We start from the raw sequence: 26630 nt of genomic DNA on the forward strand, positions 1-26630 counted from the left end.
ACGAGCGTGCATTGTGATGGCCGCGATGGTCACGACCATCGCGACCATCGAAATTGCGAGCCGGAGCCTGCGGTTGAGGTTTTCAACCGCAAGCTCCGGAGTGATTTTGGCTCTATCAGAGCCAAAATCACTCCCACTGACATCACTAGTGATGTCAGTGGGCCGGCTTTTGATGGGAGGCGTTCCCGTGGGAACGCCCCCGTCAGGGAGGCACGCCCCCGGCACGCCCACCAAAGGGGGCGTGCTGTCAATCAACATTGACAGCACGCCCCCTTTGATCGGACACAACGAGCGAAGGACTTTCCTTCGCTCGTCGCGTCTGGCGCATGCGCACGACGGAGCTCCCTCCGTCGTGCGCATGCTCAGTCCATAACATCGACCCACTTGCGAGCGGACAGCCGCTCGCGAGTGGGTCTGAATCAGGCCCAATATCCCATAGAGTGATGCAATAAAAAATAGGAAATTCACTCCTGTGGTTTTAAAACCGAGTTTTGAAATGTAGCTTTGATCAGATTATTAAATCACGTTGGACGTATAAACTTAATTTCATGCCCTATTCTGTGCTGTTGTAATGTTTACAGTCTCTGATTGGCTGCATGTTGGCCTAGCCCCTCCCACTTAAAACTTTGCTACACAGGAGTTCAGTGAACTGAGGGCCTGATTCAGAGCCGGACGCTCTGACCAGAGCGCGCGTTCTGAATCAGGGCCCTCCTCCGTGAAAATGGAGCGTCCTCCTGGACGCTCGTATAGCTGTGGGTGACCACCCACAGCTATAGCGAGCTTCCATGATGATGGTCGCGATGGTCAAAGACCATCGCGACCATCGGGCTTGCGACGAGACCCTGCGGTAGGGTCTCGCTGCCGCAAGCCCAGGAGTGATTTTGGCTCTATCAGAGCCAAAGTCACTCCCACTGACATCATTACTGATGTCAGTGGGGCCGGACTCAGACAGCCTCCGTCTGGCCGCCAAGCCCCCAGCACTCCCACCAAAGGGGGCGTGCTGTCAGTCAACTGAGTTCCCCTCAGCCGGGGGCACATCCAAGTAGGGGGGACCATCAGTATGCTCACTCACCCCCCCTCCCCCTACCCACAGCCATCAGAGACTGCTGCTGAGGATCAGTGGCTGCAGCCTCCCTGGTCCCACCGCAGCCGAGCGCAGAGCAGTATGTGCTGGGCCGGCGAGACACAGGCTGCTGCCGATGACAGGTAACGTAGGGGTGTGACGGACCCGGGCTCCTACCGGGCCCTTTATCAAGCTCGGGCCTGGGTAATTAGTACCTGCTCCACTCCAACACTTGGGGCCCCTGATGCAAATCCCAGAATCAGCCTTTCCTTTGGTGTATATTTGTGCGTCTGAATGTGCAAGAACTGGGCTGCCCACTTTTAGTGTCTTCAGACTCTGTAATGCCGCTTGGCGCCTCTTTAGACGCCACCATCGGTTGCATCATCGAAACTTGCACCAGCCTTATGGTAAGTGCAGGGTTTTCTGTCTGAGTACAGCCTCCAATGTGAGCAATTAAGTGCCCGCGACACTGGCATAACATGCCCATAAGACGGACATCTACCCACCTCCCAGTCACCACCTAGTGTGTCAACCTTTCGTCCCTGTCGACCTATTGACTAACATCTGGTGTCTATCTAGACATTGTTGACATTTTTACTGTCTATCCATAGTCCGGAAACCCACACATCGGCCTTGCGTATAACTCAGCGCTAGGCCAATAATGGGACACTTCGTTGCCACAAAATATGAAACAGAAATCCTAAAATGGATTGAATGAAAACTTATGGTCCCTGGTTTGTTTGTTTGTTTTTCTCTGTCAGAGCCAACAAATTAAATATAGCAATGTTAAAACCTGTTATTTTGTTTGAAGAAGCCTGTATATTTATTCCTGTTGGCCCTGTATAAGGGATGTTAGGAACACGTACCTATTACACATTTATAAAGGAAAATTGTGATATTAATTTCTTCCTGCAAAATCAGTCATCACCTTACAAGTTTAATTTAGATGTGTTAAAGACCAATTAGCACCTTTCGTTTCTACTGTAAAACGAGAAACACAGCAGCGATCCTTCTAACAAGGACCTATTTTATTGCCATGAACCAAAACTGATTTTATGTTCTGCAATCAGTATGAAATAACGACAGCTACCTAACCCTAAAACTCCCCGGGGTGCCTATCCCTAACCCCCCCCCCCCTTCCTGCACCCTAACCCTCCCGGGGGGCACCTATCCCTAACCTACCCCCGGGGGTGCCTAACCCTAACCCCCCCAAACCTAACCCTAACCCCGCTACACCCTCTAAACCTAACCTCCCCCCGTGGCCCCCAGTAGTGCCCCTTATACAGTACCCCTAGTATGCAATGCCCCTAGTACTGGTCCCCCTAATGCAGGCCCCCATTAGTGTCCCTTACACAGTGCCCCCCCCCCTAGTAGTGTTCCCCCTTATGCAGGCCCCCATTAGTTCCCCTTACACAGTGCTCCCTAGTAGTGTCCCCCTTATGCAGGCCCCCATTAGTTCCCCTTACACAGTGCTCCCTAGTAGTGTTCCCCCTTATGCAGGCCCCCATTAGTTCCCCTTACACAGTGACCCCCAGTAGTGGTGCCTCTTATGCAGGCCCCAATAGTGCCCCTTACAAAGTGCCCCCCCCAGTAGTGGTGCCCCTTATGCAGGCCCCCATTAGTTCGCCTAACACAGTGCCCCCCCCAGTAGTGTGCACCCTTATGCAGGCCCCCATTAGTTCCCCTTACACAGTGACCCCCAGTAGTGGTGCCCCTTATGCAGGCCCCCATTAGTGCCCCTTACACAGTGCCCCCCCAGTAGTGATCCCCCTTATGCAGGCCCCCATTAGTTCCCCTTACACAGTGCCCCCCCAGTAGTGGTGCCCCTTATGCAGGCCCCCATTAGTGCCCCTTACACAGTGCCCCCCAGTAGTGGTGCCCCTTATGCAGGCCCCATTAGTTCCCCTTACACAGTGCCCCCCCAGTAGTGGTGCCCCTTATGCAGGCCCCCATTAGTTCCCCTTACACAGTCCCCCCCCCAGTAGTGGTGCCCCTTATGCAGGCCCCCATTAGTGCCCCTTACACAGTACCCCCCAGTAGTGGTGCCCCTTTTGCAGGCCCCCATTAGTGCCCCTTACACAGTGCCCCCCCCAGTAGTGGTGCCCCTTAGTGCCCCCATTAGTGCCCAGTGCCCCCAGTAGTGAGCCCCCTTATGCAGGCCCCCATTAGTGCCCCTTACACAGTGCCCCCCCAGTAGTGGTGCCCCTTATGCAGGCCCTCATTAGTGCCCCTTACACAGTGCCCCCCCCCAGTAGTGATCCCCCTTATGCAGTCCCCATTAGTGCCCCTTACACAGTGTCCCCCCAGTAGTGATCCACCTTATGCAGGCCCCATTAGTGCCCCTTACACAGTGCCCCCCCAGTAGTGGTGACCCTTATGCAGGCCCTCATTAGTGCCCCTTACACAGTGCCCCCCCCAGTAGTGATCCCCCTTATGCAGTCCCCATTAGTGCCCCTTACACAGTGCGCCCCCAGTAGTGGTGCCCCTTATGCAGGCCCCCATTAGTGCCCCTTACACAGTGCCCCCCCAGTAGTGGTCACCCTTATCCAGTTACCTGAATCCCCGCTCCTGCCGCACCCACAGCTGTCTGCTCCTCCGTCTCCGTCCTCCCGCTTGGTCCTATGGGAGAGATGTCATGACGTCTCTCCCATCACCCACTGCAGGAGCCGGAAGGCAGAGCTCACGCAGTGGACGCAGCAGCCAATGAGAGTCTGACTAACTCTCATTAGCTGCTGAGACACACATCACCGCCAGTGCTGGCGGCGATGTGTGTATAAATGTGTAGTGCGACTGCACTCACTACGGTCTGCACTACAGTAGCTAACTAGGATGGGCCTGTACCATGGCCGGCGGCATACCACACACTCACACACACACACACCCCCGCACGCCGCTGGTCCCATGGTGCCCAGGGCACGAGCCACAGCGGCCCTGCCCTAGTTACGCCACTGTTGTATATTGATGACTATTACGTTGTATACCAGAGATATTCAATGTGCAGCCCTCCAGGTACCGTGGAACTACACATGCCTGCCAAGGTTTTGCTATTAGGGCATGCTAAAACTGTGTCAAGGCATGCTAGGATCTGTAGTTCCACAGCAGCTGGAGAGCCGCATGTTGACTACCCCTGCTGTATACAGTATATTGGCAGTTGCATGGTACTAATTCTCTGCTTGTGTATGCAGCATGTGGTGCTGAGTACGCGGCAATTCGTGTCACGCATGGCGTGATGCGTTTGCCCGCGAGCGGATACGCGCACTGTGTTCACACCCGCCACTTCAGAGGATTGCATGGTGCGATCGCAGTGCGCTTACCGTAGCGTTTTCTGCTGCGGGTAATCGCATGGCGCGATGTGTGCGCACGTTTGTAGCGCGATCGGCAAGGATGTAAGAGGACGCATCTGTATCTGTACTTGAACAGTACCCCTTCTCTTGTGTATGTATGGATAATGTACAGCTCTTATACACTCTGTGCTGATGTGTGCAGATCTTAGTATCTGATTGCATTCTGTATTTATATACAGTACATCGCACCACCTATCGCGCTGTCTTAGACAGTCCGCAGTGTCCGTGACACTCGTTTTACATCATCTACATGCTGGGTGTAATTCCCAGTATCTCTTTGTATGTTTGCACAGTAGCACTTCAATAAGTGTTGAATTCTAAACGTGTTATTATTTTATGCATGGAAAGCCTTGCGGTATTACTTCTGCCTTATTTCGGACACAATTCTCAGTGGGTATCCTTTTCCTGTGCGCAGTATGGTTGGGAATCAATGGAAGTGAACTGTTTGACATTTAATACAGTTGTTTTATTTCCATGCCAGCGGCCATGTCAGCGCGGTAGTGGTGGGGAAGGTAGAGGACTAGCGCATATTCTGTTTCTACCTAGACCAGAACGTTCTCTGTGTGAGGTGTTGCAAAGCATCAATGCGCTCCCCCGGAACCCAATTCACATGTTGCCAGCTACAATACTGATGCACTGACGGTTTGATGCCTGTGTCTGTGTTTATTTTAAGCATCCAGGAAGAATACTAACGAAATAACAAAGTCTTGGGATCTGAGACGTGAATGTACTATTAATATTGCACCGTTATCTTCACTGGAAGAGGCGTTGGTGTTTCTACGCCTAGATCCTAAGAATAAATAAGAGTCTCTGATAAACAGGATTTGTGAGCATTAAGAAAATCTTATTCTATAATTAGATGTTACAAAGCGCCAGAATATTCTGGCACAGGCATCTCCTCCGTTTCATCCCTCACCCTTCTCAAACGTCTTTGAAGTTGACCATGACATCTGATTATCCAAGGCCTAGTGGTCCAGTTCTCAAAGTCACTAAGGGGTCTAGGAGTCTATTTACTAAGCAGTGTTAGGAGACAGAGGCCCTGATTCAGAGCCGGACGCTCTGACAGAGCGCTCGCTCTGAATCAGGGCCATCCTTCCTGATTTTAGAGCGGCCTCCTGGCCGCTCGCATAGCTGTGGGTGACCACCCACAGCTATAGCGAGCGGCCAAAAAGATGATCGCGATGGTCAAGACCATTGCGACCATCAGGCTTGCGATGAGACCCTTGTGGTAGGGTCTCGTCTGCGCCAAGCCCTGGAGTGCTTTTGGCTCTATCATCACTTGTGATGTCAGTGAGGCCGGCCCCAGACGGTAGGCGTTCCCATGGGAATGCCTCCGTCTGGGCAGCCACGCCCCTGGCACGTCCACCAAAGGGGGCGTGCTGTCACTCACCATCAACAGCACGCCCCCTTTGTAGCGAGACCCATGCGACGGCTTGGCCGTCGCTATCCGGGTCTCACACATGCGCTCGACGGAGCCGGCACCCTCGTGCGCATGCGCACTTGGCCAACATCGACCCACTTGTGAGCGCTCAGCGCTCGCGAGCGGGTCTGAATTAGGCCCCCAGTGAAAAGTGATAAGGTACCAGCCAATCAGCTCCCAACTGTCATTTTTCAAACACAGCCTGTGAGATGGCAGTTGGGAGCTGATTGGCTGGCACCTTCTCACTCTGTCTCCTAACACTGCTTAGTAACTAGACCCCTCAGTGTCCACACATTTCCACTTGGAACAAGTCTACTACTGCCTATTGGGAAAATTTTATTTCTGTTTCCTGGTAGACCTTTATTGTTACTATTTATTAACCTGCACAGACATTTATGCTGATTTTATCTGTTTATGAAATAATTGTAAATGGTACATGTTGAGGTGCAGGGTATGACTGCAAACCCAAGAAGAAGCAGTATGCTGCTGGAGCTCTGCATACTGTAATTTGCTTGCTAATACCTGTTTCTGCTGAAAATCATCGGCATATACATTGTCTCTATGCCATCCAGCCACCGGGGACACACCAAAATAACCTTTGCTGCACAAATGATATCTATATACACATTGGCACTCGCTTACCCATTCTGTTTGACACATCTAATTAACAGAGCCACACTGGGACTTAGGGCTCGATTCAGACCCGCTTGCTAGATGCGTTCGCACGTAGCGAACGTATGCAAATCTGCGATCGCACAGTAAGGCATTAGCACGCCCACCATGTCTTGGCGTGCGAGTGCGCTGTGTATGCAGACGCCCACCAGCCTGTCTTAAGACGCCCACTTGCGCACGTCATCTCCAGGAAGTGAATGCAACCATCGGTAACATCGAGTACCATCGGATGCATAAGCAGCACTTGTGGCTGACCATACCCTACCGCAAGCACTGCGAGCGCTTCAATGTAAAAATCAGCCAAGTGACGTGTACTATGACGCTTCGTCTTAATTAGGCATGCCTCTGAAACGGCGTTAAGACGCTCGGGCATGCCTGCGTTCGCACCACCACTCCTTCGTTTCCATCGACCACCCCCTGTCATCGCCCACAAACGGCTTGTCCTGTCACTCATTCAGCCGGGCTGTCTATGCGCACCGAGCAAACGCTTCTTGATCGCTCGGACTGATTCACGCACGCACACTACGATGCGTACGCATATGCACAATGCAAACATCGGCAGTCTGCCGGCGGACGCTTCCTGGCGAGCGGGTCTGGAACGGGCCCTTAGTAAGAACACCTACTTATGATGGAAACCCCAATCACTTGCAAAACATGCTCACATTTTGCTTGATTAATGTTCAGGTATCCATCTCCCCCAACAAAAGAAGACTGGCACTCTCAGCCTGTGACAAACACAGACATATTCAGTGGCAATACGGGAATATAGGTAACATTCTATGTCATTATTGAGGGATACTTGATGCTGGGTTGCATCAGGTACATACTGTAGATTAACAGCCAGACAAGGGCTGGCTTGTGAGCCATACCCAACTATGGGCCGTATTCAATTAGAAGCGAAAAGCCATTTTCGGCAAAACTTTTTCGCCGATGACGTCATTTTTGCCGATTTAACTTATCCCCGTATTCAATTACAGCGTGTTTTCGCCGGCGCGATAACACAATGCAATGTAATAGGCAAAAAAATTTCACCTACGAACACCCGGCGGAAAAAAGTGCAGAATTGGGGTTTTGGGGTGCAAAGTTGTGGGAACCACCCTGCTCCCTTTGGACATCCCCCCTGATGCTGTGTCTAAAAATGCAAAAAAAAACACAAAGAGCACCCCCCCAAAAAAAAACACTTTGAAAAAATGGGCAAAAAAAAATGTAAGTGGGGGTTCAATTTAAAAAACTAGCGAAATAGCCTTTGGGGGGTTCTGGCAGTATGGGAGAGGTGTATTTTTGATTGCAGGTGTTTGATGAAGGTCGTTTTTGACGCTTTTTAATGCTTGACTTTAGCAACTTTAAAATATGCTTGCACCCATTTTCAGGGAGTAGTGAGGGTGGTTTCGGTGGAGCATGAGCTCAAGGACGCCAAAATGGACAGAGGGCACAATCCAGGGTTCCGGAATTCATGGGGTGCTAGACAGTATGATGACCGCCTATTAGTTTTTTCTCGGTTTGTTTGCTCTATATCCTAAATAAATTACGGATCTGAGATCCATTTCTACATTTCATGCACCTCAAGATGCTCAGATTACCTCCCCTCCGGCCCTCCCTCCTCTGTGATCATCTTCTGTCACCTCCCCTCCGGCCCTCCGTCTGTGATCATCTTCTGTCACCTCCCCTCCGGCCCTCCGTCTGTGATCATCTTCTGTCACCTCCCCTCCGGCCCTCCGTCTGTGATCATCTTCTGTCACCTCCCCTCCGACCCTCCCTCTGTGATCATCTTCTGTCACCTCCCCTTTTCTGTCAGATTGATTACATTCACTTCTCACCTCTTTAATTCCCTCCCCTCTACCCTGTGATCAGCTCTTTCCCCTCCCCACTCCTTTCTTATTGGCTTCTGTCACCTCCCCTCTCTGATCGGCCCTTTCCTCTCCCCTCTCCTCTTTGATACCCTCCCTCCTTCTCTCCTCATTCTGTGCTTCAATGGACTTAAAAGTGACACATCTGAGGTAAAGTCCTATACTTCAATTATAATGTATTAGATTAACAAAGTCACTGCTTTGCTATAGAAAGTAATGAGGTGTTCCCTGGCATGACTACAAAGTGTTATTTGAAAGGTCTTTTAAAAAATATTAGGAGACCTGAAATAATTACAATGGTGGTAGACAGAACATGATTAGTAGTACTCACATTAATATAGGTGCAATGTATATTTGCGAAGTAGGAGCATAGCTGAGAAGGGAGCTTCCCATAGGTGTCCCCACTCCAGTGATATCTGCTTGGGGCAGTAATTGCAGTAATAAGCTGTGTAATATCACTATAGCAGATGTACTCTGTCAATTTCAGTTAATTGATCAGAATATATAATACAATCTCCTCTATTGACTAATAACAATGATTCAAAGGAGATAAAAGTCAGATCCTAGGTGCTATACATAAATACAGCAGTGCTAAGGAGCTACCCCTTACTGTCAGATAGTGCATCACCGGAGCATTCTATTGCCCCAATGTGACCTCCATGCCCAGCGTGATACTGCCACTGTTTGCTCTTTTTCTATTTATTTCAGTATTCCTCCGCAGGCTGGCCATACCCCACTGGCACAGTTCAGTACAGGGAGACGGGAGGTATGACATGCACTTTCTCCGGGCACCATGGTTCCACGCTACTCCTCTGCATGTACCACAAATTTGGTGGGAAGACTTATTTTCCCCCAAAAAAGTTACAAAATGCTATTCTTCAGCACTTGTTGACAGCCGCTAAATAGCGCCTATTTGAGACCAATCAGAGACCCCAAATACCTTCAGCAGGGCTAATCGGGGGTACCCATAGTGAACCCCCATGTGAGAGCATCTTTTGGGGGGGTGTCAGGCTGATTTCCCGAAAAACAACAGGACTTTTTGCCTGTTTGAGTTTCGCCGTGTCCCTTTTTCACCAATTTGGAATTGAATACGGGGATACGTGGGGACGCGCGCAATACTTTTTCGTGCAGAAAAGCGGCGAAGTTTGCGAAAAGTCCAGCCTCGGACTTTTCGCTCCAAATTGAATATGGGCCTTACTTTTGGCTGAAGTTCCCCGCAGCCTGACCTGGTGTTGGTCACTTAGAGGACAAGAATCTGTGTTCACCGACGCAAACCCTTGCCTCATCCCTCCCAGAAAACAGGAGCGATCCAACCCCGATTCTGTGAACGGTGACCAGGCATACCCCCACGCTCGCTGCCCTAAACACCGCAGCATGCCAATTATGCTGCGGCTTGGGGGGAGGTCTGCAAGCGAGATCGCAGGATGTGTTCTGCGCAGGCGCAGACCCCTCAACATCAGAGATGTATGTTAATCATCAGATTAACGTTCATCTCTGAGTCAGACCCATAGATGGCAGGAAATACATATTCCGTTTTTTGCTTGTTTAGTGAAGATCAGGATGAGGCAAATATTCCAATATACCATCATATTTTATGGCTAAATGAAAAGGGTTAAATATTAATTTAACCAACTCCCTAATTTCTAATATTCCTCATTACTTGTACAGCACCAGCTTTTGGGAATTTATACTGTATGTATGTATGTAAGTATTTAATTATTTATTTTTGGATAGTTGTCTTGTTTGCTGTTTATTGTGTTTATACATTATTTCCCCTCTGCGTACCACACCTAACATTGTAGGAATAAATATTTCCTAAACTCAGGCCGCTTTTTATTATTATTGTTATTATTTATTTATTTTTTTATCTGATAGTTTGAAGCCATTTGCTAAATTCATTAATGCCCAACCCAGTTCCTTGATTATAATTTTGTGCGGTGAAAGTTCCAGAACAGACAGAGAGCATTCTCTTGGCCATAGTCACCATATTGCAAACTCGTTACACTGATTTCCTGTGTGGAGAAGAAAAAGTGGAAAATGAACAAATATTCCCAGAGAGACCACAATTATTTCTGGAATTGCAACAAACTCTTCTGCAAAGACTTTGGTTTCATCTCCTTGGTGTTTTCGCAGGGGACAGAAAAGGATCGTTCTTCCATTCTCGACATGTTCATTTTACTTACGCTAATCAACGGATATACATAGCGATTTTATGAGGTTTACATTGAGGCCCTTTGTAACTAGAATTATGGGAATATAGTGATGAGTATATAAAATATGAGTATAGTAAATAAAGAGCACTTTGTTCATTCCGATCCTGCATTTTACAGGCCATTCCTGGGTCACGGCATATTCGGTCATGTGATATTATGTTCCCAGCATGCATCACTTACAGTATATACATTAGAAGAAGATTGCAGGCTGGACCAAAACTCATGAGACTTCAGCCCGTCACTTCAGTCTGAATGAGTGACTTTGGCCCAACATATGGCCATCTCCACTGTTAGTGCGTTTTGTAAGGAAACCTTGTGTAGCATTAGTTGTGAATCACACAACCAGCAGGAACTCCGTTTCTGAACCTCTCATTAACTATGACGTACAGGGGCGTTTCTAGAGAGGAGGGGGCTCGTGTGCAATCTCCGACACAGGCCCCCTCCTCTCCGCCTGGCGGCCGGCAGAGCACTGAGCTGTGCGCGGCCAGCGCCGGAGTTATAGACTCTGGGCACTAGAGTGTGCCCAGAGTCTATAATGTATACACAGGTCACCACAGCGGCCATTTTCCCTGTACTGCGCATACGCAACCGTGGCCATTTTCCAGTCGTTTTACAGCGCCGGACCCCGCGCCGATGTGGGACTCCGGAGAGGTGAGTAATATTATGGGTGCAGGGTATGCGGTGCGGGGCACCCCTGGATCCAGGGGCCCGTGTTCCCCGCACACCCTGCACCCATTATAGATACGCCCCTGATGACGTAATGTCCTGGGCCAAAATTTATATTTCATAAGATAAGTTTTATTTTAAAGTCTCTCTTGAGTGCATTATTTTCTAAATACTATATACAGTCAGGTGCATAAATATTGGGACATTGACAGAATTTTCATATTTTGGCCTCTATTCACCACCACAATGGCTTTGAAATTAAACAAACAAGATGTGCTTTAACTGCAGACTTTCAGATTTAATTTGAGGGTAATTACATCCAAATCAGGTAAACGGTGTAGGAATTACAACGGTTTCTATATGTGCATCCCACTTTTTTAGGGGCCAAAAGTAATGGGACAAACTAAACAATCCTAAATCTAACTTTCACTTTTTACTACTTTGTTGCAAATCCTTTGCAGGCAATTACAGCCTGAAGTCTGGAACGCATAGACATCACCAGACGCTGGGTTTCATCCCTGGTGATGCTCTGCCAGGCCTCTACTGCAAATGTCTTCAGTTCCTGCTTGTTCTTGGGGCATTTTCCCTTCAGTTTTGTCTTCATCAAGTGAAATGCATACTCAATCGGATTCAGGTCAGGGGATTGACTTGGCCATTGCATAACATTCCACTTTTTAGCCTTAAAAAACTCTTTGGTTGCTTTTGCAGTATGCTTCGGGACATTGTCCATCTGCACTGTGAAGCGCCGTCAAATGAGTTCTGAAGCATTTGACTGAATATGAGCATATAATATTGCCCCAAACACTTCAGAATTCATTCTCCTGCTTTTGTCAGCAGTCACATCATTAATAAATACAAGGGAACCAGTTCCATTGGCAGCCATACATGCCCACACCATGACACTACCACCACCATGCTTCACTGATGAGGTGGTATGATTTGGATCATGAGCAGTTCCTTTCCTTCTCCATACTCTTCTCTTCCCCACACTCTGGTAGAAGTTGATCTTTGTCTCATCTGTCCATAGGATGTTGTTCCAGAACTGTAATGGCTTTTTTAGATGTTGTTTGGCAAACTCTAATCTGGTCTTCCTGTTTTTGTGGCGCACCAATTGTTTACATCTTGAGGTGAGCCCTCTATATTCACTCTTGTGAAGTCTTCTCTTGATTGTTGACTTTGACACATATACACCTACCTCCTGGAGAGTGTTCTTGATTTGGCCAAGTGTTGTGAAGGGGTTTTTCTTCACCAGGGAAATAATTCTTCTGTCATCCACCACAGTTGTTTTCCTTGGTCTTCTGAGTCTTTTGGTGTTGCTGGGCTGTCTGGTGCGTTCTTTCTTTTTAAGAATGTTCCAAACAGTTGATTTGGCCACACCTAATGTTTTTGCTATCTCTTTGATGGGTTTGTTTTGATTTATCAGCCTAATGATGGCTTGCTTCACTGATAGTGACAGCTCTTTGGATCTCATATTGAGAGTCGACAGTAACTAACTGATTCCAAATGCAAATGTCACACCTAAAATCAACTCCAGACCTTTTACCTGCTTAATTGATAATGAAATAATGAGGGAATAGCCCACACCTGTCCATGAAATAGCTTTTGAGTTGATAGTCCCATTACTTTTGGCCCCTTAAAAAGTGGGAGGAACATATAGAAACCGTTGTAATTCCTACACCGTTCACCTGATTTGGATGTAATTGCCCTCAAATTAAATCTGAAAGTCTGCAGTTAAAGCACATCTTGTTTGTTTAATGTCAAAGCCATTGTGGTGGTGAATAGAGGCCAAAATATGAAAATTCTGTCAATGTCCCAATATTTATGCACCTGACTGTATATAATATGTATTTATGTATATATAAAATATATATATATATATTATAATTGTTTTTCCATAGCTCCACCCCAAGTATCTCCACGCACGGTTCCTGATCCTATCTTTCCAGAAAAATAGCCCTGCGCACAACCAGTGGCATAACCAGAGGGGTGCATGTGAGGCACCTTGCCCTGGGCGCCCCAGCAGTTTGTGGATTATGGCTTGCGGACCGGCAGCCAATAGAAAGCGGTCGCGGTGAGCCTATCGCGGCTCGCCGTCTCATGGCGGGCTCTGCCCACAGCGTCTGACATCAGAAGCCACTGGGCAGAGAAGTCAGTTCGGCAGTGGTGGGCGGAGAAGCCAGAAGACGCGGCAAGAGCTCCAGCGGCTCTGGAAGAGAGCAGAAGAAGCCGGTCTCAAGACAGAAGCGCTCTGGCGGTGTGTGCCGTTGGCCAGGACGGGCCAGCAGCAGAAGACTGCGGCTGAGGACAGGTAGGCTATATTATTAATTCCTACCTAGACCACCATGTTGTTAGGCACATGGGGTAAATAGGTGGGGGGGGGGGTGCCGTTTATTCCCTTGGCCTGGGCGCCAAATCCCCTAGTTACACCAATGCACACAACTAATAATAAATCATATCCCAAACGAATAAGATTATTTGCAAATTGTTATTAACTTTTTGCCTGCCTTGTTTGAGCTCATCAAATCCCCATAACCACCCCTGATCACAATAATCGTTCATACAGCCAGTGAATTACATATTACATAGTGCACCCATCCATGTGTACAGACAATGCAGCTGTGTACGGGCGACCCACCGATCACCACACACTGGCCGCAGGAACAGCCGACACTGACATCACAACTGGGCAGGTAAATTTAAATGCCCGCCTACTTGTGATGTCTGGCCAGACATAGTGAACAGCCAACTGGTAAGTGTGTATAGCTTACCAAATCGGTCGACGGGACAGCCAGATAGCCGCTGGGCCGCTTCAGTGTGTACCCAGCATTAAAGATGGAGAAAAGCTGATGATACATTTAAAAGTTTTAATCCATAAAAAAGCCGAAAAATGCTCAACAATGTTTGCAGACCATCTTATTAGTAATAAACAGAAAAAGTGAGAATGTTCCTTTTTTAAAAGAGTCTTTGTTAAAATAAAAATCTTGTTAACATGACTAAAAGCAAGATTTGCAATATTTAAAATTTAAACTGTAACTTTGTGTTTGGCATCAATCACCGTACTAAAAACTCCATAAAAAACAACAACTGCAGTAGCAATAATGGTCCAGTTGTAATAGCGTAGTGGGGGTTAGAGCCTGTGCATGCTGGTGCTTTTGATGCATGACGGATTTATTACAGCCACGTGTCCTCTGAAACGCACTGGGTACAGCTGACTGCCCCTCAGAATAGGAATCATTATTGCCTCTAGGGAATACACTCCTATTACACACAAATGTTTGGATGGACCATAGGTGCAAGGAAAAAGCTTGTGTATTGTATTGTATCATTTTGTTATATATTGATTTTCAGTATTGTTAGCTGTTTTAAACTATTACATTCTTGTTTCTAGTTATAAAACTTTCAGTCCCGTACCAACTTTTGTGTCAATCTGAAAAAAATGGGTAAAATACTGAGATGAAGCCAGGGGTTCTTAATAGAGATAAATAAAATTTCTACCCTAAACACCTTCAAGCGTATGAAATCAAATGAGATTGCCTTAATCCCGTCATGCTTTTGAGATTTGATCCCTTTGGTACTGACAGACCTCGGAGTAGACTTAAAATAGAGAGTTTTTTCCCCCACTAAGTTAGTAGCTATAGAATCCTAAATTTGCTTTGCTGTCAACTAACATCAAGTCAATGACTCATGAATGGAAGTGGTGGAGAGAACTGTGAAAACCTGTTTGATGCTGTGACAAAACTTGGAAATGAACGTTTTTTACTGATGATGTTCAATAAATCAATATCGGGGGATCTACTTATGTAGACATTTTTTTAATGAATCATGTTATGTGAACAGGAGTGCCCAGGTATTAACCAAATGCTTGTGGGGAACGAAACTGTGTCCAGATAATCTTCTCTGCCAGCTGGTACAGATTGGGGTTGGGTCCCTCTACTCCTTGAGTGATCCTGATTGGTTGTTTACTTTGCCAGTCCTGGAGTATAGAAATTCCCTGCTTTCTGTATTGTAGGGTCGGTCACTGATGCTCTCTGTATTTTGTAGGATCAGTCACTGATGCACTCTGTATTATAGGGTTGGTCACTGATGCTCTCTGCATTATAATGCAATTACTGTGATGTTCTCTGCATCATATGGTGGCCACTGTGATGCTTTCTGTAATATAGGGAGGTCACCGGTGCTCTATTATGTGGTGATCACTGAAGTTATTTGTATTGTATGGTGGTCGCTGATGCTCTCTGAATTATATGGTGGTCACTGATGCTCTCTGTGTTATATAGCAGACACTATGATGTTTGTGTTCTCTGTATATGGTGGTCAATGATGCTCTGTGTATTGTATTACAGTCACTGTGATGTTCATGTTCTCTTCATTATATGGTGGTCACTTATGCTCTCTGCACTATAAAATGGTCACTGGTGCTCTCTGAAATTATAGGGCAGTCACTGTGATGTTCTCTTTATCATATGGTGGTCACTGTGGTGCTTTCTGTATTATATGGTGGTCACTGAAGTTATCTGTATCATATGGCAATCACTGATGCTCTCTGCATTATATGAGGTGCACTAAGCTGAGTTTATGCCCTGGTTGACAGGCATCACCCCATGGTCAGTAAACACTAACAGTCTTTTCTGAGGATAATTAACATTTGACTTCTTACCTCAGAATGTCACAAAACTGCTTAGATACTGCCCCACTTGCTGGCTACACAGAAGGCTCAGTAACAAACAACACGCTGGGCATTACACTTTCTTCACTGTCCGCCGGTGACTGTTCCTGCTGGCAACCGCGCTTCCTTCCTTTTAAGCTGGGGAGGGATCTGCTCTGCCCTTCAGCCTGAGGCCACCCGGCACTGACGTGGCTAATAAGTTGTGCTGTGTTTATGATTCTATATGAAATGCCAGTGCGGCACGACTTTCAGCTGCGTCACAGTGCCAGACAGCAGGGGAATTTTTTCTGGGCAAGGGGCCCGAGAAATAAAGTCAGAGGAGAACACTGCCTTATAAATCCCCTATGGCGTGGCAGTGACACCTATTAAATGTAATATATATATATTGTGGCAGTATCACCAGAGGTGGCACTGGTGAGCAGCAGATTCTGTGTGGGGCAGGGCAGGGCAGATCCGCCCACACAGACTAGAAAAGCATTGTGGGAAGATGTATAATGGCTGGCGTATGACCAGAGCCCAGGTGCGGCTGCTGGTGGACACAGCCAGACAGTCCAGGTGGGGCTGCAGTGTGAGTGAAGCACACCAGGTGGTCAGGATCATACCTGCAAGGAGGCAGGCAGATCCATATACCTCTGACACTGTTCTTGAGAGAGGCGGCAGCCAACAAGCTGAGAAAGCTATACCAGGCCAGGAGGCCAGTGTCCAGTCCTGCATGTGGCAGGAAGGTCCAAAAATCTCAGAGACTGTGAGAGACTTTCATGCAGATTAGCTGCTTCTGTAGAGAGGGTTCAAGAAGTGAGCTAGTACCATAAACAATGGCTAGGTTTGTTTATTATTTTACTGTTTCCTGATTTCACATGCCGGAAGTAAAGCATCACTGTTTATTTAACTGGAATACTACATGTGGACTCTAATTCTGCACCCACTCACTGCACCACTGACCCCAGTCTACCGAGCTAATCAACCCCAAGTATCACATGAGATATGTGTGTGTGTGTGTGTGTGTGTGTATATATATATATATATATATATATTATATACACACACACAATATTTTCCTATATATAATCTTCCTTGTAAATAGATTTGCGAAACTGGGTACAAAAACGATTCCCATCGCTGTTCCACATGTCTAGAAGGGTATATTTACTAAAGTGAGAGTTTTTACAAATGGAGATGTTGCCCATAGCAACCAATCATCTAGAAGATAATAGCTAGAATCTGATTGGTTGCTATGGGCAACACCTCCACTTCTAAAAACTCTCACTTTAGTAAATATAATTGTGTTTTAATGCGCATGTTATACAGTGTAAATAAAATCTTTCTTGAAAACATCCGTACACTCCACCCTTAGTAATGACTTACTTATGCTAAATGCTTGTGTACATTGGGCCCAATTCACTACGGATCGCTATTGCGATCGTAGCTGCGATTACGCACGCAGACCTGTTTGCGAAAATATGCTAATGTCTGCAATCGCAAGGCCAGCATAGAGTTGCCCACTACCACTTTCGCACATCCGTAGGAGCTCGAAGACCTGCGTATACATCGGTTCCATCGAGTAACATCGGCCCCTCACGCACAATTATAACAAGTCTGACCTATACTTACCGAAATTGCCAGGCACCTTTCCGGGAGCAGCTGGAGGGGAGCTGCTGCTGTAATCTTCGAGGAGTTGGGCCAGACTATAAACGTCATTAGGCCCCGCCCCTTTACAGAAAACCCCGGCGATTCGTGGGTCCGTGAGGAGGGGGTGGGGCCAAATGCCGCAATTTGCACCATTTATCCCTGCCCCTTCTCTACAGACCCGAAATTTCCACGTAAGATCTCCCCATCCTGCCCACTTCACTAGGAAGAGGGCGGGATGCGGGAGATATGCCTACTCTTCCAGGGGTGCGAGTGTTACCTGAAAAATTGCGAGCCTCCCGCAACTTCCGGGAGATTAGACACGTATGGTCCGACTTTGCTCAAAAATTGCAACTGCCGTCGCACAAAGTGGGTGCTCAAGCTGCGTATGTTGTCGCAGTGGCTAATGTATGCACACCCAGTAAACAGCTTTCAAACGGACAGGAACGCCTGTGTTTCTACAACCACTCCCTCGTCACCACCCCCAAACGCTCACGTCCCATCCCTTGACCTGCAATGGCTTTGTTTCTGCGTAAGTGATCGCAGTGCGATCGCAATGCTAACTCACGCATGCGCACTGCGGTGCTTACTCATGCGCAGTACGCACCATCAGTCGATCTGCGTACGCTGTTGCAGTTGCAATCCGTGACGAATCAGGCCCATTGATTGCACATATGAGGAGGAAGGTGCTTCTCTACCTGAGCGAGCAGGCAGTGACTGACAGCTTTGCAGACTTGCTCTGCAAAAATAAATCACTGTGTGGACACCTGAAAATGCCATCAGAATCGGCCTTTTTACCTTGTATCTGTTAGGATGGGATGTACGGGGATTGTGCAATGAAAAGTTGTCTGTATGTTACCTCCATGGTTCACATCTGGACATTTCATTTTTGGGGTTTAGCGCTCTTTTAAGCTCCCACTGTGATTTATGACTAATGAACCGAATTTGAGATCTTTGCATTATTCTTGGTAGTAAAACCTTCAAATAAAAATAATGGTCAGTACAGTAAGTAATAAATCACTTGGTGATCTTTTTACTTTCCTCTTTGAGGACAAACAAGAGATTCTACCGTCACCATTATATCTCGGGCTTTTGTTTCAGCAAACATCACATAGGCTTATAGATATCCTATACCTAATGTTTTATACAGCTCTTTGTCCTGATTCCTGAATAATGCAAAGGTTCTGGGGTAAACAAAAAGGCAAGTACTGTACTGTAGCTTTATCTGTTTCTAAAAAGCAAAAGGTGCAAATCGTTGGAGGAGCAGATGACTACTAGTGCACATGGCCTTACTTACTTATGAGCCGGTGTCAGGATTTTCATCTGTCTGGCTTCTCTCGTCGGGAACAGTAAAGCATCCTGAGACCATTCATGTTTGGGGTTGCTCCTCAGCCAAGGGAGTGGGCTCACTCACAATTTTGCCTAAGAACACAGCCATGAATAAAAGAATGGTACCAAAACATCCTTCAAGAGCAACTCCTCCCAACCATCCAAGAACAGTTTGGTGATGAACAATGCCTTTTCCAGCATGATGGAGAACCTTGCCATAAGGCAAAAGTGATAACTAAGTAGCTCGGGGAACAAAACATCGACATTTGAAGTCCATTGCCAGGAAATTCCCCAGACCCTAATTCCATTGAGAATTTGTGGTCAGTCCTCAAGAGGCGGGTGGACAAACACAATCCCACAAATTCTGACAAACTCCAAGCATGGATTAGGCAAGAATGGGCGGCCATCAGTCAGCATGTGGCCCAGAAGTTGAGTGACAGCATGCCAGGGCGAATTGCAGAGGTCTTGAAAAAGAAGGGTCAGTACTGCAAATATTCACTCTCTGAATAAACTTAATGTAATTGTCAAAAAAAAGCCTCTGACACTTATGAAATGCTTGTAGTGTTACTTTAGTATACCATAGTAACATCTGACAAAAAGGTCTAAATACACTGATGCAGGAAACTTTGTGAAAACCAATACTTGTGTCATTCTCAAAACTTTTGGCCTCTGCTGTATATAGTGTACTGTATATAACATCATTTAATTCTAAGATGTGCTCATAATGGACCCATCTCTAGAACCACAAGGGCACTGACCACCAATGACAACAAGGATGCTGGAGGTGGATGTTAACTGCTTGGGCATGATCAAGAGTTGCACACATGTTGGCCGCATTGTCTGCTTGGGAATAAATGCCTACGGTATCTTTGCCGCTGAATCGCCCTTCTTCTTGGAAAAGTAGCCAGCACCAGTACCAGTACCAGCCTGCAGTTGCACCAGCCCTATCCTTGGTGCAAAAGTCTGAGATCACCTCTGATTAATCCGCATGCTCAGCTACAACTTAGTACACCCACCCCACTGTATCCAGCCCCACCACCTCTCTGCTGTTCTCTGCCCCCACCCCTTGTTCCATCCCAACACCCCTCCTGTCACTGCTCCGTCTCGAACCCCCCCTCCTTACTCTGTCACGGATCCGTCTCGACACCCCCCTGCACTGTACCAACTCCCCTTCTACAATTATTATACAGATGTCAGAACTTCATCAGGGACATGCTACTAGTAACCAGGGACAGACTGGGGCTGTAGATAACATCTGCACACCCCCCCATTGCGGCACGCCCCTGTCTCTTCCCGGCGTATCACTGCCGCCACCCCTTCCCTCCCCCTGAGCGCATATCATGTAAGCAGTGGTGTGGAGTGGAGGGTGGGGGCTCGAATCAGCCCTGAGGCCGTTGGCTCTTCTGGCATCTGCCAGAAGTGCTCAGTGGCCAGTTTGGCCCTGGCAGTAAATACTGTCTGACAGCAGCCAAGCCCAAAAACGTAACCTGTCTGGGATATATATTTATGGTCTGGTGGCTATAAGTCAGGGGCGTTTCTAGAGAGGAGGGGGCCCCGTGTGCAGTCTCCGACACGGCCCCCTCCTCTCCAACCGGTGGCCGGCAGCGCACTGAGCTTTGTGCGGCCAGCGCCGGAGTTATAGACTCTGGGCACTAGAGTGTGCCCAGAGGCTATAGTGTATGCACATGGCACCGGGAAAATGGCCACGGCGGCCATTTTCCATGTCTTTTTACAGCGCCGGACCCCCGCACCGACGTGGGACTCCGGAGAGGTAAGTAATATTATGAGTGGAGTGTGTCCAGTGCGGGGCCCCCCTGGACCCAGGGGCCCGTGTTCCCCGCACACCCTGCGCCCATTATAGATACGCCCCTGCTATACGTGCTTTCCTATCAATGCATCAATTTACAACTACAGCTAAACATTCTGGGCCTGATTCAGACCCGGTCGCAAGTGCTGAGCGCTCGCAACCGGGTCGATGGTGACGATGGTGGCCCAGAGCGCATGTGCACGACGGAGCCGGCTCCATCGTGCGCATGGGCAAGACCCGGATAGCGACGGGCAATCCATCGCTCCGAGTCTCACACCAAAGGGGGCGTGCTGTCGATGTTGAGTGACAGCACGTCCCCTTTGGTGGGCGGGCCGGGTGGGTGGCTGGCCAGACGGAGGCGTTCCCATGAGAATACCTAACGTCTGGGGGCGGCCCCACTGACATCACAAGTGATATCAGTGGGAGAGCTTTCGGCTCTGTTTGAGCTGAAAGCTCTCTTGGGCTTGCGGCCACGAGACCCTACCACAAGGGTCTCGTCGCAAGCCCGATGGTCGCGATGGTCTTGACCATCGCGACCATCTTCCTGGCCTCTGGCTATATCTGTGGGTGGTCACCCACAGCTATGCGAGCGGCCAGGAGGCCGTTCTAAAAAAAAAAAAGACCGGCCCTGATTCAGAGCGAGCGCTCTGTCAGAGCGTCCGGCTCTGAATCAGGGCCTCTGTCCCAATTCCAACCTTTCTGCTTATAACTACACAGTTTTGGAATAGACCCACCAACCTCTTTCTATACCAGCAGTGCATTTGCTAACAAGGTAGAAACCATTAATTCTAACCCTGTGTCATAACCAAACGAGCATTTTCACATTTTAGCTCCCCTGAGACTGATGCCACATTTCAACTCAAAACTATTGATGGAAAGAAACATTGTATGTACTTTATTTATAATGTAGAATTCCATTTCTCTGCTTCATATGGTTTTCTTTTTGAAGATCACCTACAGCTTCCAGCCATTACACAGAGCAGGGGCCTGTACTATATTACTTTTGAAGGCATTAACTTGAACACTAGGGTGTATTCCGCATACTAAGGATTTCAGAGGTTACTCCAAGCCAGGCATGCAGTCTCTTGTGACTTTTCTATGTCTGTACAATGTACTGTTATAAATACACGGCAGTCTTGCAGAAGAATTCTGTGCGCCTGTTGTTAATTATTAAACAAGCCCATTCTTTTTATTTTCCTATAGATTGAAAACTTCCCTTTTCCATCTTTATGTTTTTACCTCATTTTATACCATTTTTATTTCAACTGGAATATGGCACTTTTCTCGCGGAAAAGTGGGTGGCAGCACCCTCGCTACACTATGCCACATTTACCGCCATTGTGAAGCGGGGGATGGGACCACAATGACGCGGTTCAGCGCAAATAAGTCATCGGCTGCCCACTTTCGCTTGGTCGGATGGCGGCCTGCTCTGGGAGACTTGTCCACTCTTCCAGGTGGCTGGGAGCACCACCAGATTTTCTTGAGCCTCCCACCCATTTCGGGGGGGAGGCGGCAAAAACGTGTTGCAAATGAATGCAAGGGGTAGGGGTGCAGATACATTCATTTATTTTGTTTTTGCATGTAGGGTAACCACTGCCGGCTTCTGCTTGCAGGGCCTGATTCAAAGTTGTGTGCAAACCCGATGGTTTACGTACAACGTCAATGTTTTGCAATCAGCGCATGTGCAGGACCTGTACCGTGCATGTGCAGATCTGTGTCTGCTGTGACGGTCGCAGTGCCCCCTAAGTTTGGAGGAGGGGGCGGCGACTGGCTGCGTTCTTGAAATTGGGGGTGCGTCTGCCCCGTTTACAAGGCCAGGGTCTGTGTCTTCTGACACACATTCCCTGTCCTCTGCAGTGTGATTACATCGGACAGCCTGAGTCACCTGAGGGTTATGCAAGTGATCCGATGCTGCATCTCTTGGCGCAGAAGTGGATCACAGAAGCCAGCAATATAGATTTGAGTCTGGACACTCACCTCCTAAATCTAAATCTCTCTGCACATTTTGCATCTGCCCCATCTTCAGTGCAGCATGGTTTTGCTTAGATGCAAAGTTGCTTCATATTTGACGACTTTTATTATCGGCTCCCCGGATAGCAGACACAGATGGCCACTTTTGGGGGGTGGGGCCCGTTTCCAAAGTCATTAGGCCCCGCCCCATCACGGCAAACAGTCGCGCCTCTCGGGGGCAAGAGGGGAGGGGGAGGCTACATGATGTGGTTTCACATCATTATGACCCGCCCACTCCATTGCGGAGCTGCGATTCACGGCATTTATGCAGAGTTTCCCGGCAATTCTCTCCCCATCCCTTCAATAGGAAGTGGGCAGGGTGCGGGGGGATCCGGATAATCTTCCAGGGCTGCAGGGGGCTCCCTGAAAATTCGGGAGCCTCCCGCAACTTCGGTATACGTTTATGAAGCTGGCGGATGGAATGCCGACCGCCGGCTTCCAGACTACTTAATCCCAGCGAGGGTTAAATGACAGGCGTCTAAATCTAGACGCCTGTCATTTTACCGAAGCCAGGAGACCGGCGCCTGGCATCCCGATTGAAGGGATGCCGGGCGCGGACAGCCGTGGGTTAGGTTTAGGGTTGCTGGGGGGGGGTTTAAGGTTAGGCACCCCCCTCCCGGGAGGTTAGGGTTAGGCTAGGGGGAGGGTTAGGGTTGGGCACACCCCCCCTGGGGGATTTAGGTTTAGGCGGCGTGGAGGGGGGGGTTAGGTTTAGGCACTTAGAGGGGGGATTAGGGTTAGGCACAGGGGGGAGGAGGTTAGGGTTAGGCACCCCTAAGGAGGGTTAGGGGGTAAAATTAGGTTAGTTTTTATACTCACCTGGGGACGATCGGGATTTCCTCCTCTTTCGGGCTGCCGCTGCCGGGATTTGAACCGGCGGTGAATCATACCGATTCCGCAACTTCAGAGAGACTAGGTAAGTATCGCAACTTCAGAGAGACTAGGTAAGTATCGCAACTTCAGAGAGACTAGGTAAGTATCGCAACTTCAGAGAGACTAGGTAAGTATCGCAACTTCAGAGAGACTAGGTAAGTATCGCAACTTCAGAGAGACTAGGTAAGTATGAGTTGCTTTTTTTTTTTTTTTTTGCTATGTTCCCAACACAGAATCAGCCCCAGAGGCTGCACGTTAAATATTTTATAGAAAAGCCCCCATCTCTCACCACTACTTAATAATAAGAAAAGAGTGAAAATCAGCTTCAGTAACTGTATAGTTCTATATTCCACATTCTCCAAAAACTATTTTTCTTTCCCCCCTTTTATTTGCTTTGCTGTGAAGGTCACTGGTCACCTGACAGAGCCTGGTAATAGGGAGAGCACACAGAGCTGTCTGCTGTAAACAGCCCCCCCCCCCCCCCCATTGACCTGCAATGGGAGCAGATTTCACTGGGAGGGGAACGTCAAACACTCATGTGCTCTCCTGGGCATGCAGGTAGGAGAAGCTCAATGTCAACATTTTCTTGAAAATATGATTTCTCTATTTTCCCATTTTCAGATTTTTTTTTTCTCTCCTAAAGCGACTGCAATGCGGGAGGAAAGCACAGCCTCTGGCTCACTGTCTGTGATGGTGCTGATGGTAATTAGCAGTTAATGTGTGTTTGATATTTTTTTATTTATTTTTTTTTTTTCTTTCGTTCCCCTTGCCTCATTTCAGACAGGATTATGTATTCGTTAACGTGCGGGGACAACTAATTGCATCTCATTTCTTGCTAAATTCCTTTTATGTGTGAGTGTTATGCAAGATATGCAAATTTTTTAATGATCTAGTTATAAGCAGGTGATATATACGGTGGCGAGTTTGCTTTCGGCGATCTTTGTGTTTTAGATATCGCAGCGCGCTACAGCGAAGTTAGTAAATAATAATGTATGTCTAGCAGTTGTGGTGTTTATTGGAATGCTGTTTATCTGGGGGGGGCCTGGGGCCTGGGGGTACGTATCCATAATCTGTTCTGTTTATCAGCTAAACATTACAGCATGGCTTTACAGTACAGGTGCACCTGCAACGTGAAAAGGCCAATGCTAATTAAACAACCAGCCGAGAACCCCTGCATAAAGGCTGTATATTATGTGACTGGTACAAGTATCATTGAGACTCTGCATTTGTATCTGTGTGTGTATATATATATATATATATATATATATATATATATATATAGCTGAATGGCGTGGCAAATTTTAGCATAAATCAGTAATAACATCACAAACATTTGTACTGTAGGTAGAACAATCTGTTCCATCAACATGGTTTTATTTTTAATATAGTTATGTTTTCCTTTATAATTAAGCACCTGGTGAGCAATTTTTAGCATAGTGTTTCCATGTTAGAATAGACTTGTAGGAGGAGGTGTTTTTCTTTTTTTCCCCATAACAAAAGCTCTGCGAAAAACATAAGATCAAATAGATTTTTAATGCATTTGCTTATTCAGTAACATTGTGTATAAATGGCTCTTTAGAACGTACCGAGTGGTGTATTGATTTGAACTTTTTACAGGGCGTCAAACCTCCAGAAGCTGCTGTCAGTGGTGCTGGCGGGGGTTAGGTTTCTACGGAATTAGGATTGTTTATCGGCAACAGTGTAACAATATCTGAAAGCTCAAATCCCTGTTGCTCCTCTGTTAAAAAAAATGAGTGGAATCACATCTGCTGATGGGAAGCAATTTTCTTTTGGACATCTCCCTCTTTTGTTTGGTTGGCTCATACGAGGAAAATCCATGGCACGATGGGTAGCTTTCCTCTAACATAACAGTTTGGCAAATCATTGCGCATTAGATGTTTTGAACCGTGAAACCAGAGTATCAGTCATAATACATATTGTATTCTCTTTTATCTAGGCCTCACAAGCTGCAGTTTGTGGATGAAGTTTGCTAGTTAATCCCGGGTGAAGGAAGTTGAAATATGGAGAAAGCAAACGGTAGGTAAATCTATACATTTTAGAATGTAACTTTTCATTTTAAAGCATTAAAGTAGAAAAGACAGTTAGGAAAACTGGTGCAAAGTAATTGGGTTCTAGTATAGTTTTTAAAATAAAAGCAAACCTGTTATTTCTAAGGGTCATGTCACCTTTCTTGTACCAGTTTTCATATTATATTCCTATAGTTTTAATTGTATGGAACCGGCATTCTCTTGTCTTTCTATACTGGATAGTTTTCTGTAGTGCGGCATTCTCTTGTCTTTCTATACTGGATAGTTTTCTGTAGTGCGGCATTCTCTTGTCTTTCTATACTGGATAGTTTTCTGTAGTGCGGCATTCTCTTGTCTTTCTATACTGGATAGTTTTCTGTAGTGCGGCATTCTCTTGTCTTTCTATACTGGATAGTTTTCTGTAGTGCGGCATTCTCTTGTCTTTCTATACTGGATAGTTTTCTGTAGTTGCGGCATTATCTTTGTAGACCAGCAATGACTTTATTTAAGAACTTTAAAAATAAATAAATAAAATAATCCAAAAAGGTACATTGGTCTATTTACTAAGCCTTAGATGGAGATAAGGTGCCAGCCAACCAGCTCCTAACTGTCATTCTTCAAACACAACCTGTGACATGGCAGTTAGGAGCTGATTGGCTGGTACCTTATCACCGTTCACTTTATCTCCTTACACAGATTAGGAAATAGACCCCATAATCTCTTATCACAGTTATAACCCATTACTTTTCAAAACGATTTAACAAAAAATGTCTTGCTGGTACAATAGCTCCAATAAGAGCCCGTACTGGCAGAGTCAATAGCAAAGTGATGTTTTGTTTTGTTTTTGTTATCAGTCTTGCTTACTGTGCACCGTGTAGGCTGCCGGAGAGGGATCTGAAGATCCCACTCCAGCGAAATAGTAGCTTTTAGGCTATGGCAGCTAACAACATTTGAAGATGGCTTTAGATAATAGGGCCAGGCTCTTGAAGCTTGGTAAATTGAACTACATCTTTATTCCCATACAGTGCATCCGGAAAGTATTCACAGCGCTTCACTTTTTCCACATT

At 47.0% G+C, this 26630-nt stretch overlaps 1 protein-coding gene across 6 annotated transcripts in view; it reads left to right on the forward strand.

The window, feature by feature from the left end:
* KANK4 (KN motif and ankyrin repeat domains 4) overlaps positions 1-26630 on the forward strand; it is a 184591-nt gene that overhangs the window by 71154 nt on the left and 86807 nt on the right. For 3 of the 6 annotated variants that reach the window (XM_088447864.1, XM_088447861.1, XM_088447863.1), the window contains exon 2: positions 25494-25573. In XM_088447864.1, the coding sequence (XP_088303990.1) occupies positions 25558-25573 (16 nt within the window). In that variant the 5' untranslated portion in view covers positions 25494-25557. Of the gene's footprint in view, positions 1-24042; positions 24095-24179; positions 24239-25493; positions 25574-26630 lie in introns of those variants that run through there. The other 3 variants (XR_015869859.1, XM_088447860.1, XM_088447862.1) reach the window with 2 other exon arrangements.

The sequence above is a fragment of the Taudactylus pleione genome, unplaced genomic scaffold, assembly GCF_031769625.1.
Source record: "Taudactylus pleione unplaced genomic scaffold, aTauple2 ptg000442l, whole genome shotgun sequence".
NCBI lineage: Eukaryota > Metazoa > Chordata > Amphibia > Anura > Myobatrachidae > Taudactylus > Taudactylus pleione.